Genomic DNA, 13,486 nt, shown 5'->3' on the forward strand with positions numbered 1-13,486 from the left:
TTAACCCTCTTTACAAATTTAATAACCTATTATCTTATTTGCTAGAATATGAATTATCGGTGGTTATTCACACCTTTCCACGAACACTTTCTTTTTAAACATCACTCTAATTGTTTACTTGAGTCGTATTGTTCCTGGGGTTCGTAAACACTTCTCTGGAACACTTTCTTAAAAACTACCTATACATAATTTGTTTTATACAGAGTGTTCCAAATTTACATGCCTGCGGTCGAGAAAAACGAAAACCTTTATTTTTATTTGAATTTTAAATATAACTATAGACTTTTATTGCTTGTATCAAATAGGAATATAACAATACGAATATATACAGTATGTCTCTGTAAGTTGGAACCATATGAAAAACTTTTTTAATATTGATTTTACGGAAAAAAAAACATATTCTTCATAATAAGTTCTGCATGGTCTAAAACCGAAGATGCAATCATCTGATATCGAGTTTTATCAATAGTATTTGCGAATTTTGATGATTTTATTTTGGTATAGCTATTGTAATGTCTTAATTCTTATTTTAAATGATAAATACACACTCTAAAACTAATCTTTCAAGATAATTTTAGTTTTAACTTACGACAATTCAATATTTATTTTTACTAAAACTGGCAAAGTTTGAACTTGAATTCCAGATTTAAAGAAATATTTAATAGTAAATATTTATTTCATTTCTTAATATAATTCAACATTCTAGCTATAGTAGAAGAGCACATTTCAATAGTAGAGGAATCTGGATCAACCTTCCTAGGGCATGTAGCTCCTGCTTCGGGAACAGGTGAAGCTATATCCTGAAGTGACAATCTTTTGAACATTTCCAATATAACAGAGCTGTCGGATCTGATGGAACTGCCTCTAACACAGGTGTTAACAATGGTGTAATTGCTTTAATAGAAAAAAAAACCTAAATAAGCCGCTGAAGTGGCTGATTTGTTTGTTATATACCAATGAATTGCCTTTGCGTCATTTGTCTTGCACATTGGATGGAAAAACTAACGGTGCTAATGAATATGCAGGGCTTTTAGGCAAATAACTTCAAATAATCTGAAAACTTCAACTATGTATGTAATGAAGGTGTATGCTCCAGTCTGGTTTCATGTCAAACTGAAACCTGATTTTGTGTAAATGGATCAAAACATATTTGGTGAATCATTAAATTTTCACGTTACCTTTGTGAGGAACATCTCCAAATAATGGATCCAGTAATTCATAGGAATGGTTACTTCTCTCGCCCAGAAAATGTGCTTCTCTCCATGTTATGTGAGAAAACAAATAAGAGAGCTAGGTCTGCGGCGACTTTTAAAGGTAAGATCGGAACTCATAAATGGTGTAAGGAAGTTTGTTGTCCCGTAGCTTAACTTTAATGCCAATGACTACATTTATGTAATTTTCTGGATGGAAGAAAAAATTATTGAGCCTCCTATGACAAGACATATAACTGACGAGGACTTAAAAGGGATATAAGTGAAGCAAGAGATCCTGCCTGGTTGTCAGGTGCACTGTGTGGATTTTTCGTGTTTTCCCTCTCATACAATACACAGGTACTGAAAAGAGTCAAAAAGCTAGTCACTGAGTCATATCTTAGTGTCTGTGGCCTTCAAGCAAAAATGGCTTTGTTAGAGCAAATCTTGCTTCCCAAAAGATTATGCCTAAGTTTCAGACAAAAAACAATTTATTTAAGTATCAAGATGAATAATCTTACTAAAGAAATCTTATAGCAATGTGTACATATAGCAATGATAGCAATGTTAACTGTTCTTAGAAACAATATTTTACTAAAAAATGTTAGCTACAGCACCAGATTAAATATATAAAATATTTGAAATTTTCTGTATTTTTTTGTTAAAAACCTATTTTTTCAAAACTCTTGCTGCACCTCAAGATGTAAACCTAGAACAAAAATATTTTGTAGTTTTATTGTAGACATAATAAGGCAACTTTCTAGTGATATTAGAAAGTATTTGAAAAAAATAAATTATTTTTCTATCCTTTTGTTTCAGCCTATCGTACTGCTAAAATAGCCTTCTGTATACACAAAAGATCAAGGATTCCAAATTACGTCCGTGGCACTTGTGCTTTGCAGTTTTTGGATTAAAGCTTAACTAATCAAACTACTGATATATTAAATAAAAATACAAAGATTTGAAAAATGTTTTATTAAGAACACAATAAAAAAATTATGTACACGATAATGATTATAATGGGTGATAAAAATAATATAATAAAGACTCTTACAATCGAGAATATAAATTTATTGTTGCCCGAGACAAATCAATTATAAAAAAAGTATTAAAAAAGTATGCTCTGAATTAATTTAATTTTTATACAATTTATATTGCATCAATCACATCCAAAAATAAAAGACAAAAAGTTTAAAAATGCACTTTTTTGTTTTAAATGCACGTAATTGCATCATCAACATCATCAGAGGCATTACAGCTCTTTATGAGCCAAAGCTTTCTTCAGAACAATCCTCCATTCGCCCCTGTCTGTGGCAACTCTTCTCCATGCTCTAATTCCAATAGATTTTAAATCGTTCTCTAAGGGTACGAACAGAACAAGTGGATCGCGGTGGAGGTGGAGGTGGAGGTCGCGGTCGATATCTATATCCATGTAAAACAAACACATTGTAGTGAATGGAAGAGAACAGAGCAGGTAAGTCGCGGTGGAGGTTTAGCGCGATGCCATCTAGGAGGTTTACATGGATGGTTTTAAAAATAAAATGACTTTGTTTTACATGGATATCTACTGCGCGGCCTACAAGGATGCTTCCCTGTGATTGGTCCGTTCGAAGCCAAGTTGTCATTACCTGCGCTATCTGAGTTGATACTTTTTATATAATCCTTTTTTGTATTCAGTTTATTTTTGAATTTCTAAAGTAATTAAATTCAGTAAATTTTTGAAATATAAAGGAGGATCTGATTATTTACAGCTGACATTTCATCACTATCATCACTTGACTGACACAACATTGCAAGAGCACAGTCTTTTTGTCATTAAAATTTCCTTAAACTACTTCACTTGATTTGAAAGTGGTTCTAGCTCGACTGATAGCGCAGGTGACCTCCTTGCTATGTGCTGTCGACATCGAGCGCGACTTAACTAGTACCATCCACCGCGACCTACACCTCCACCTCGACCCACTTGTTCTGTTCTTACCCTAAGTTATCTTGGTACTTAAGTCTCGGTCTTCATCTTGCTCATTGTCCTATCGGCCCTCTTCGGTCAAAAGCTTTTCTGAATATGGCATCTTCCTATCGCCTGATTACATGCCCTATCCATCTAAGGCGTGCTACCTTAATTAATTTTACGTCAGGTTCTTCAATACACGTAATTGCATAATAGATGAAAAAATTGGTTTCCTTGTCATTTATTACTATAAAATAAGAAATAATAGTTTTAAGCTAGAACAACTATTAAGCTAATGGAACAAACAGAGCCTATTAAAATAAACAGAGGAGTAAGACAAGGAGATACTATCTCGCCCAAGCTATTCAACCAAGCGCTAGAAGATGTGTTCAAACAACTACACTGGGATGGCTTGGGTATAAGCATAAACGGGCAATATCTGAATCACTTACGATATGCTGATGATATTGTATTAATAACAGAAAGAAGTGAAGAACTACAAAGGATGATGGAAGAACTAGATAGAGAATCGACAAAAACCATGACCAATCAACAAGAAGAACTAATAATTACAGTGGCACAAACAAGAATAGAACAGGTAAAAGAGTATATATATCTAGGACAAATCACTAGATTAAATAAAGAAAATCAGACCAAAGAAATAAAGAGAAGAATAAGATTGGCCTGGGCATCATTCGGAAAACTGTCTTATATTCTAAAGAACAGAAAATACCCGCAATATCTAAAAACAAGAGTCTTCAATCAATTTATACTCCCTGTTCTAATATATGGCTCTCAGACCTGGACGTTTACAAAAGAAAATATGGAAAAAAATAGCAAATACAGAAAGATCCATGGAAAGACAAATGCTGAACATTAAACTATCAGACAGGAAAAGAAACGAATACATCCGTAACAAAACAAAAGTGAAAGATGTCTCAACTCAAGTAACAAAGCTTAAATGGAAGTTCGCCGGACACACCCTACGGCAGAAGGATGAAAGATGGACTAAGACGATTATACATTGGAGACCGTGGAACCATAAAAGAAAAAGAGGAAGGCCACAAATGCGATGGTCAGATGACCTAAAGAAGCACACTGGGCAAAATGGATGCAAATTGCCCAAGATAGAGAGGCATGGAAGAAGGAAGAGGAGGCCTATACCCAATGATGGATGTTTAGGGCTAATTAGATAGATAGATAAATAGGTAAGCTAGAACTAAAACTCTCTTGAAGGTGATTTCAAACATATTAACCAGCATAAAACAAAAGTTGCTAATGAAGAACACCAGAGCAGACACAGAGGATGTGGGAGCCCAAATGAGAATGTAATACCAAAGATAACAAGAGATAAGGTTGTCGAAGCTATAAATAGGATGAAAAACAGTAGGAGAGTAGGTTGAGTACTTGTGTAGGTTTGGAAGGTTCTAGAAGAGGAAGGGGTTGATGAGTTGATATCATGGGCACATAATAAGTAGGCAATATGAGGAACAATGGATGCCCAATTCATTGAGGGAGCGTGATAAAGTTAATCTCACACACAATGAAAATTTGGGAGGGAACTTTATATCGAATGCTAAGGAAATATACATCAATGGGAGAAAAATAGTTTGCAAAGCTAACAACGGATGCCTTGTTTGCTTTTCTTTTATTTGCTTTGAGACAGTTTATAAAGAAATACGGCGAGAAGAAAAGAGAGCTACACTTGATATTGATAGATCTTATGAAGGCGTAAGACACAATCCCTAGACAAGAGCTATGGAGATGTATGAGAGAGAAATGAGTTCATGATGAGGACATATGTCTTGGGAAAGATTTCTATAGGGGGGACGTATACCACTGTAAGGAATTGTGTCGGATTGACCAAAAGATTTGTATCAACCGTTAGTTTGCATCAAGTTCCTATCTGTTTACTCTTGTTGTTGATGTACTGGCAGAAGAAGCTAAAAGAAAGGACTCTTTAGTGAATGCTCTTCTACTCTTAGTTGGAGTAGAAGTTAAAGGATTGGGAAAAGGCAAATGAAAAGGGAGTTTAGCGGGTTAAATATGGAAGAAAGGAACAGGGATTGGTTGGAGACATCAAATTGCTTGTTGAAAAATTAGGACAAATAGGAGAATTTAAATACCTTGGCTTCTAAAGAACGAAAAAGTGTGGCCTATAAATCGGATTCAGGACAAAAAGATAGAGATAGCTGAAATAAAAATATTATTGTGAATTTTGGGTAAAACTAAAAGGGACAAGGTCAGGAACGATGTAGTCAGGAAAAGAGCCGGGGTACCACAGTTTCAAAAAAGATTCAAAAACAAAGACTGTCATGTTTTGTCGCGTCAGACACAGAAATAAGAACTATATGGGACAAAGGATGGAGCTATTAGAAGGTAAAGGAAAGAGAGGTAGAGAAAAATCCAGAATATAGAAGGACTGTGTGGCAGAGAACTTGAAAAAGAAAGTTTAAATGAAGAAGACACAATAGACAGAAATGAGTGGCAAAGAAGTGTAGGAGATAGAGACCCCTAATAACGTAAAAGCCGCGAAATAAGAAGAAAAATGATACGTAAAAAAATAAAAACAAGAAGACGTTAGGTTAGGGAACAAGGAACCTGTCAGAGCTAAACCAGTTAAGAAATGTGGAATCATGCAATTTAATGTCACTATTTCAAGAAGATATAGTTGAAGTAAAAGAAGATAGGATGATATAATAACTTCTCTTAGGAGATGGATCAAAAGTCATAAAGACAACGAAAATATAATTAGAAAAACATAAAGATATAAATAAAAATTAAACGTGAAGAGGACGATGCAATTTAAAGAACTTATTTTAAAAACAAAGTAATTCAAGATAAAATAAAATATAAAGAAAAATAAGCAGACGTACAAAAAAGATAAGAAGAATAAAATTAGTCTTGAAAAGGAAACTGCCAACGAATGAATACTTTCTTAGGAGGAACCAGAAGCACAAAAAGTTGGAAATATAATATAAATATTTGAGAAAAGAAAAGAATAACGCCATAATACAGAGCATAAATGCTGAAGATTGGGAAGAGTATTTCAAAGAAATTTTAGCAGAGAATAGAGTAGAATTTCAAGAACATGGAAACTAAAATCAAGGCAACAGAAATGGCAACAAGAATTGCAACAGTAGGCTTGCCAATAAGATTAACAACAGAAAAAATTAAAATTATGTTACAATCCGACAAGCGAGAGCTGGCGGGTGACCTTAATCGCGACTATCACAAATGCGTGGTTGCCGTATCAAAAATTCAGTTGGGATCTGAAAATTACGTTAGTAGATATTATTCACTACTATGTGAACTTTTAGCCCACAGCAATAGAAATGAGCAATCCCTTCCACTTTTTAATTTGTTCTATGCTCAACCCGCCAGATTTTATAAATATTATAAATTTAAAAAAATATAAGTTGAAGCACGAATAAAATCGGAAAACACATATTTCTTGGCAATGTAACAATGAAGTCAAAACTTCTCTCTCGAAATGCAACAATACAGATATATAAGATCATAATACGGCCAGCAGTCCCGTATGAAAGCGAAACATAGACGCTACCAAAAAGAGAGGAAAATTGATGGTGTGTGAACGTAAAATCCTTCGACTGATATAAGTATGTAGATATATGAAATGAGATATAATATAAATTTATAGGATAAAGGGGTCTACCCCAAAATCCCCCGACAGCCACAATCCCGACAGGCTAAAATCCCGACAGGCCAGAATCCCGACAGGTTTGGTAAATTTCTGTTTAACATGTAATTACAATTATTTCTTGTGTTTGTTTATGGCCATCTGTTTTTTATTTTTTGTTACTAAACAAAAGTATTTACCATTTAATATGAACTAATTCTCTAAATAAAATTGCTAACATGGCTATATGAATTAAATTATTTTTTTGACAATATATGGTCCAATAATATAAATATATGTATAATCAAATCCTGAATTCCAGTTTACTTTCATGTAATAGATATTATCGTATCACTTACAACCTTCAATTTCAGTAAGTATAGTTTTATATTATAAAATGAAGTGTTTAAATAATTGTTTCAAAATACATAAAATACATAAAATAATTACTATTAATACTAGTATGTAATAATTTTTCAATTTTAATACTCTATACTCTATAATATGATTTGGTATTGCATTTGAAAAGGAAACAATAAATATTCAAAATGTAGTGGTCGGAATTTTTACTTATCCGAGGATTGTTGCATGTCGGTATTTTGGCCTGTCGGGATTCTGGCGTGTCGGGATTCTGGCGTGTCGGTGTTTTGGCCGTAGTGATTCTGGCTGTCGGGATTTTGGCCGTCGGGATTTTGGCTGTCAGGATTTTGGGCGCCACCGATTATAAAGTATAATAGACTATGATACGCAGTAACAACAATCGCCCTTTAGACAATGTGTTTTGGGAAAGGCCACGTGGAAGAATGTAGGATCGTTAGAGGAAGGTGGAAAGATGCAGTTAGGGAGGATCTGGAGAAAATTGGAGTGAGACAATGGGAAATAGTGGCACAGGACCGACGAACATGGAAGGCAATAGTAAACGCCGCAAAGACTTACGAGGAGTTGTAACGCCAATGATGTTGATGATGATCAAATACTCCATGCAATATGTTAAGATTAAACACTTAATAATTTTTATTTTATTAAATTATTCCTACAATGTAATATAATGTCCGGATTATAAGACTTTTGCTTTTTTTGCTTATATTTAGGATTTTTAGTAAAAATGCTAATTTTAAATGTATGTTGCTTATCTTTGTTTATTTTACTTCTTATGATAAACTTTAGTGAAATTTCATGTTATTTCCTGCCTTAAGCAAAATTCTATAAAATATACAGAGCTATGAAACTCTAATAATTCAATAAACCATAAAAATGTTAATCCCTTAGGCTTAGGAGATAAACGGGAAGACCCATAGGTATACCTGTCACGTAATAAACTAATATTTGTCTGCAGACAGCCCAAATTTATTATATTGTTGTAAAATAATACCGGTATATTTGTCTAAATTTAAGTACGCACCAATCACATCTGCAGATGTTGAAAGAACTTTTTCTACGTATAAATATATGTATACAGATAGAAGACATAGCTTTTTACAAGAAAATTTTGAAAAATATTATTGTTAATAGTTTCTATGCTAATGGACATGAATTAAAAGTTTATTAATATGTTAATTATTTTTCGATTTTGTTTTATTATATTACAGCTTAACACTTTGGTAATTTTTATTTATTGTTAATAATACGATAATTAAAAATAAATGTAATTTAATGTTAATGTCCTTTATTCATATTTATATCATTATATCCATATTAAGTTGGTTGTTAACCTCTCACCTGATCACAATAACCTTGTGCAATTTCCGAGCAAGAATGACATACATCCACATGTGATATTTATATAATCTTAAGACATCGACTTAATGTCGATTATTATAAAGCTTATAATGTACCAATAATGTTATTTATAGGTTTTTACACCTTTTGAAGTGGCTAGTTTCAATTACTTCAGTACACTGGACGTTTACACTGATGATGGTCAGTTTGACCGAAAACGTTTTGTACTTCCACTCCCTTGTGGATAAATTTTAAGAATTTTATTAAATTATTATACCTACATACAACAGAAGTGTTTACTTCAATCTACGTTGTCATTATATCCATGTTTACTTGCACGTTTTTTTTTCTTGAAGCTTGCTTATTTCATAAAAACTTTGCTTATTTTTGCGACATTTTTTGCTTATATAAGTGCTTATTTTAACCTTTCTGTCATGCTTATAATCCCCACTTTAGTAATAAATTATAATTTTGTTAACTTCGATTTTTTTCATAGCTCTGTCGTTTATCCCTTTTAATTTATAATTATTATGCAGTGCAGCCTTATCAAATAAAAAAAATGGTAAATATATCACAAATATTTTAAGGTCTCTAAGATTATACTATACATAAATCCTCTCTTCTCTCCACTTAGTAATAGTATCCACCGAATCCACCATAATAAGGGTAGTATCCACCAAATCCATAGTATCTCGGATAGCCGTAATACCCGTAACCACCATAGTAAGGATATCCCCCAAAACCTCCATAACCTCCATAGTATCCTCCGTAGTATCCTCCGTATCCCAATCCGTATCCTAATCCTCTTCCATAACCTCCGTATATTCCCCTTTTTGCGGGTTTCTTCTCCTCTACAGATACTTCTTCTACTTCAGATGATATTGCTTCTTCTGCGCTTGCTACTAACATCAGAATTGATAGTAGAACCTAAAAAAATTACAAATCAGTTAAACCTCTTTGTTATAGCTTAATAAAACATGATAACATCAACATATTTAATGAGTTGATTGCTTATCAAGAGAAATATTATTAATTTCATGTTGTAGTTCGTAAAACTACAATCGCCAGTAATTCTTTGTTTTCCGAGTTTTGCCAAAGAGCTAGAGGCGAGAAATCATCGTCATAAGTAATATGGAGTTTGGCATGTGACCCCTTTCAGGCTGACACCTCAGTGGATACAGGGAGTAGCAATAAGGGATGAAAGGGGAAAGTTAACGCAGTCATTAAAGGTTTTCACCTCCTATTTTGTTAAACCTCCATCGATTTACATGAAAATTGGTGAGTAGTTAGAGCATACCTCAAGAAATAAAACTGATATGGTACCAACGTGCGATTTTACCCTGGGGGTGGATGTCACCCCTTCTCAGAGGTGACAACTATTTTATTAAAAATAACCCCACTAATCGATAGAGGGACAAATTTTAAGCAAAATTTATTACCTCTAATTATTAAAATAAATCAATACTTTTTGAGTTAATAAAGATCAAAGATTTGAATTTTTCGTGAAATAAATGCATGATGTAAAGCGGTTTTTCGTAAATAATTCAAAAACTGTAAGTTTTATCAAAATAGTTATGATTACCAAAATTGAAGATAATAAAAAATAAAAGAGATTTCTTATTCGAAAAACCTTTGAGAATTAATAAAAAGTGAGTTATAGGTGATGGAATGTATATTTTTTTTTCGGCTAGTACCGAAATCTATGTATTCAAGCTCAAATAACGGGAAAGCAGTGCATTTTATAAAATATATTTACTGACACTTGTCAAAGTACTTGGAAATATGTATCAAATGAGCTCCCGGAAAAGTTGATACCATTAAACATTATGCTAAAAATATTTTTCAAAGTTTAGGCTCCAAAAATTTGGAGCCTAGTTATTATATTATTTATATAAGTTTTTAAAATTGTTTTAAGACATTTATATAAAATATATGTATTTGTAATAATAAATGTATTTGAATATTATGTCAAATGTGCCCATTATTGGACACCCTCGGTTTCTGTACATATTCAGTTTATACAGGGGCGGTTCTAGACCAAAAAAGTGGGGGGCAAGGGAACACAACCGGTGAATAAACAAGATAACGTGCCTTTTTAACGAAAATTATAGTACAAGAGACTGTAAAAACTGAAGGGGGGCAGCTGCCCCCCTGTCCCTGGCTAGAACCGCCACTAAGTTTATATCGATAGAAAAAATTCAATTAAATATCGAAATAATATAAAAATAATATTTTAGTAACATACATTTAATTACTAATAATATGTTCTTTTTATCATTCGTAACTTCACGCATGTGCTCTTAAATTGACCGGATTGATGATATTTGATCAATATTTCCAACCGTCAATTAAAGACTATGAAAGATCTACAAGAGGTAACAAAGAAGCCGATCGCGTTTTCTGTATATCAGGACCCAATCAAAAGAGACCAGTCGATTTTATTAAAGAGTTAAGAAATAACAAATTCAAAGAGGCTTTGGTTCGATTTTTTTTTAACTTATTGGGCTGATAACGAAATAGCACCTTTTCTGCAAGGTAAAATAATATATGTTAATTTTGTTGAGTGTCACAACTTTTTCGTTTGTAAAAATGGAGAAGTGCAGAAAGACGAAGCTCCACATTTTAGTTGTCCAGCTCATGAGGAGGCAGACACTAAAATAATATACCACGTATGTCAACTACAGAAAGATGCCAATGTAATCATAAAGTGCTCAGATACAGATATTCTGGTTATTATGTTAAGTAATATGCATCACTTGAACAGTAATTTACACATTTGGATACAGTCTGGAACCGCAGGAAAAAACATTATATTGATATCTGTAAAATTTACGAACATTTTGGAGATTGAATATGCAAAGCTTTAGCTGGTTTCCACGCTCTAACTGGCTGTGACTATAATCTATGTTGTCATAGAAAGGGAAAAAAGAGACCATTCAATATTATGAAATCATTTGAGCCATATAAGGAAGAATTTTAAGCTCTTGGAGATATCGATTTTGACGAAGAGACGGTTTTTGAAATTCTAGAAACATATATTTGTCACATATACTGTACAGGGATTACAAAAAGAATTCTCCAAAGAAAAGTCAATGACATACGGCTTACAATATTTAATCGTCGATATAAGCTAAAAGACGTAAATGAACCATTTTTTGAAAAATATCTGAAAAATTTTGATGCATCAACTTTACCACCATCTCAATCTGAGCTATATCAACATCTTTTACGAGCACGATACATTACAAGTATTTGGTTGAAAGCCTATAAAAAAAATCCAACAGATCTGGTTATTGAACAAAATGGTTGGGAACTTGCTGAAGATAACACATATAAATTCAAATGGTTTGAAGGGCCTCAAATGCCAGAGATTGTTAGATATATTATTTTTGAGAATGAAACAGACGATGAGATGGATGATGAGCAACCTGATGATGACATTCATAATAGCGAAAGTGATGAAAATAATTATGATAGCGATTTTAGTGAATGTGACAGCGAAAGTGAAAAATAAATAGTATTTTCCACGAAAATTTTGATTTCGTTTATAAATTCGCAAAGTCCGTTCGTTCGTTCCTGCGTTGCCACCCCTGCAATATCTGGAGCTTATGTACCGATGTCAATGTAGTTTTGTCTCCTGAATCCAAATCTGAAAACGGCATTTCGATATCTCAAACCAATTTCGAGATAACCGACCTCAAAGACAAGTTGCATCTCAGGACATCAATTTATGATTTTTTAGCAATTTTAAATGGCGAGATAATTCTACAATGGAGACACTGTACGTAAAAATGTTAATGAGAATTTCATATTATTTCAAAAATATATTACTTCATATAAACTGTAAAAGAATTGAAATATCAAATAAATAAATATTACTTATTAATTTTAATGTAAGTAATGTTAAATGGCAGGTTACAAATTTTTGGTGCTGTCTACCCAATGATTTATGTATTATGTATATTATATTGTATAATATACAGTGTGTCTACTTAAATTGGACACATATATTACGGGACACTTTTTTATTTTTAATTTTACGAAATTAAGTTATAATTCATAAAAAGTTCTGCATCGTCTAAAACCTACGATTCAATCGTCAGATAGCAAATTTTACCTATATTATAGGATTTTAAAAAATTTTAATTTCGCTCAAGATTAAAGTACCTTTTTTCACACTGTTGTAAATTATTGTTACTACGAAAAATTGTTTGGAATTAAAAACTGTGTTCTAATATATGCAATAGTTGTTATTATTATAATTAAATAATTATTAATTATTATAATAATGTAACTATTATCTACATTCTTCTAATAAAAAGAAAATATTTAATTTTTTTCTCAAATTAGAGGTACCTACCAATCATCATTTTCAGTTATAACTCTTTTATTATTAATTTTACGAACAAAAATTATTCTTCATAAAAAGATCTGCACGGTCTAAAATCCAAGATGCAATCATAAACATAAGATTGTATAAAATTGTATCATAAATTTCCCTCAAGAAATTCGCACATAATTGCACATTAAACATAATTTTTAATTCTTAACAACTTTTCATAATAGCAATTTTCCATATTAGGAATTTAAATACATAAAAAACAAAGTTTTCGTTATAATAATGCTCGCATTTTTAACTTGTTATATTAAAATTGTAATAAAACGAACGTGATAATAAATTATAATCCTAACTTCATTCCCGAAATTCCTTTAAAAACTATTCTGTTAACAAATTTCAAAATAAATATATAAATAGCGTATGTTTTAATTTTCACTTTTTCCTAAAAACTCGAAAGGGTTCTCTTATTTTCATCATCACTTGCTTAGCTTTGATGTTATAAACTTCATCTGGAACTCACTTGATAGGTATTCTTGAGTACTTTGACAAATGTTCAGTAAATATATTTTATAAAATGCACCGTTTTCCCGTTATTTGAGCTTGAATACTTAGATTTGGGTACTGGCCGAAAAAAATATACATTCCATAAC

At 32.2% G+C, this 13,486-nt stretch overlaps 1 protein-coding gene across 1 annotated transcript in view; it reads right to left on the reverse strand.

The window, feature by feature from the left end:
* Window positions 1-2,200: 2,200 nt before the first annotated feature.
* LOC114339037 (keratin-associated protein 19-2-like) overlaps window positions 2,201-13,486 on the reverse strand; it is a 41,401-nt gene continuing 30,115 nt past the window's right edge. Inside the window, exon 2 of the mRNA XM_028289662.2 lies at window positions 2,201-9,424. Within this exon, the coding sequence (XP_028145463.1) occupies window positions 9,128-9,424 (297 nt within the window). The 3' untranslated portion in view covers window positions 2,201-9,127. The remainder of the gene's footprint in view (window positions 9,425-13,486) is intronic.

The sequence above is a fragment of the Diabrotica virgifera genome, chromosome 5 (assembly GCF_917563875.1).
Source record: "Diabrotica virgifera virgifera chromosome 5, PGI_DIABVI_V3a".
NCBI lineage: Eukaryota > Metazoa > Arthropoda > Insecta > Coleoptera > Chrysomelidae > Diabrotica > Diabrotica virgifera.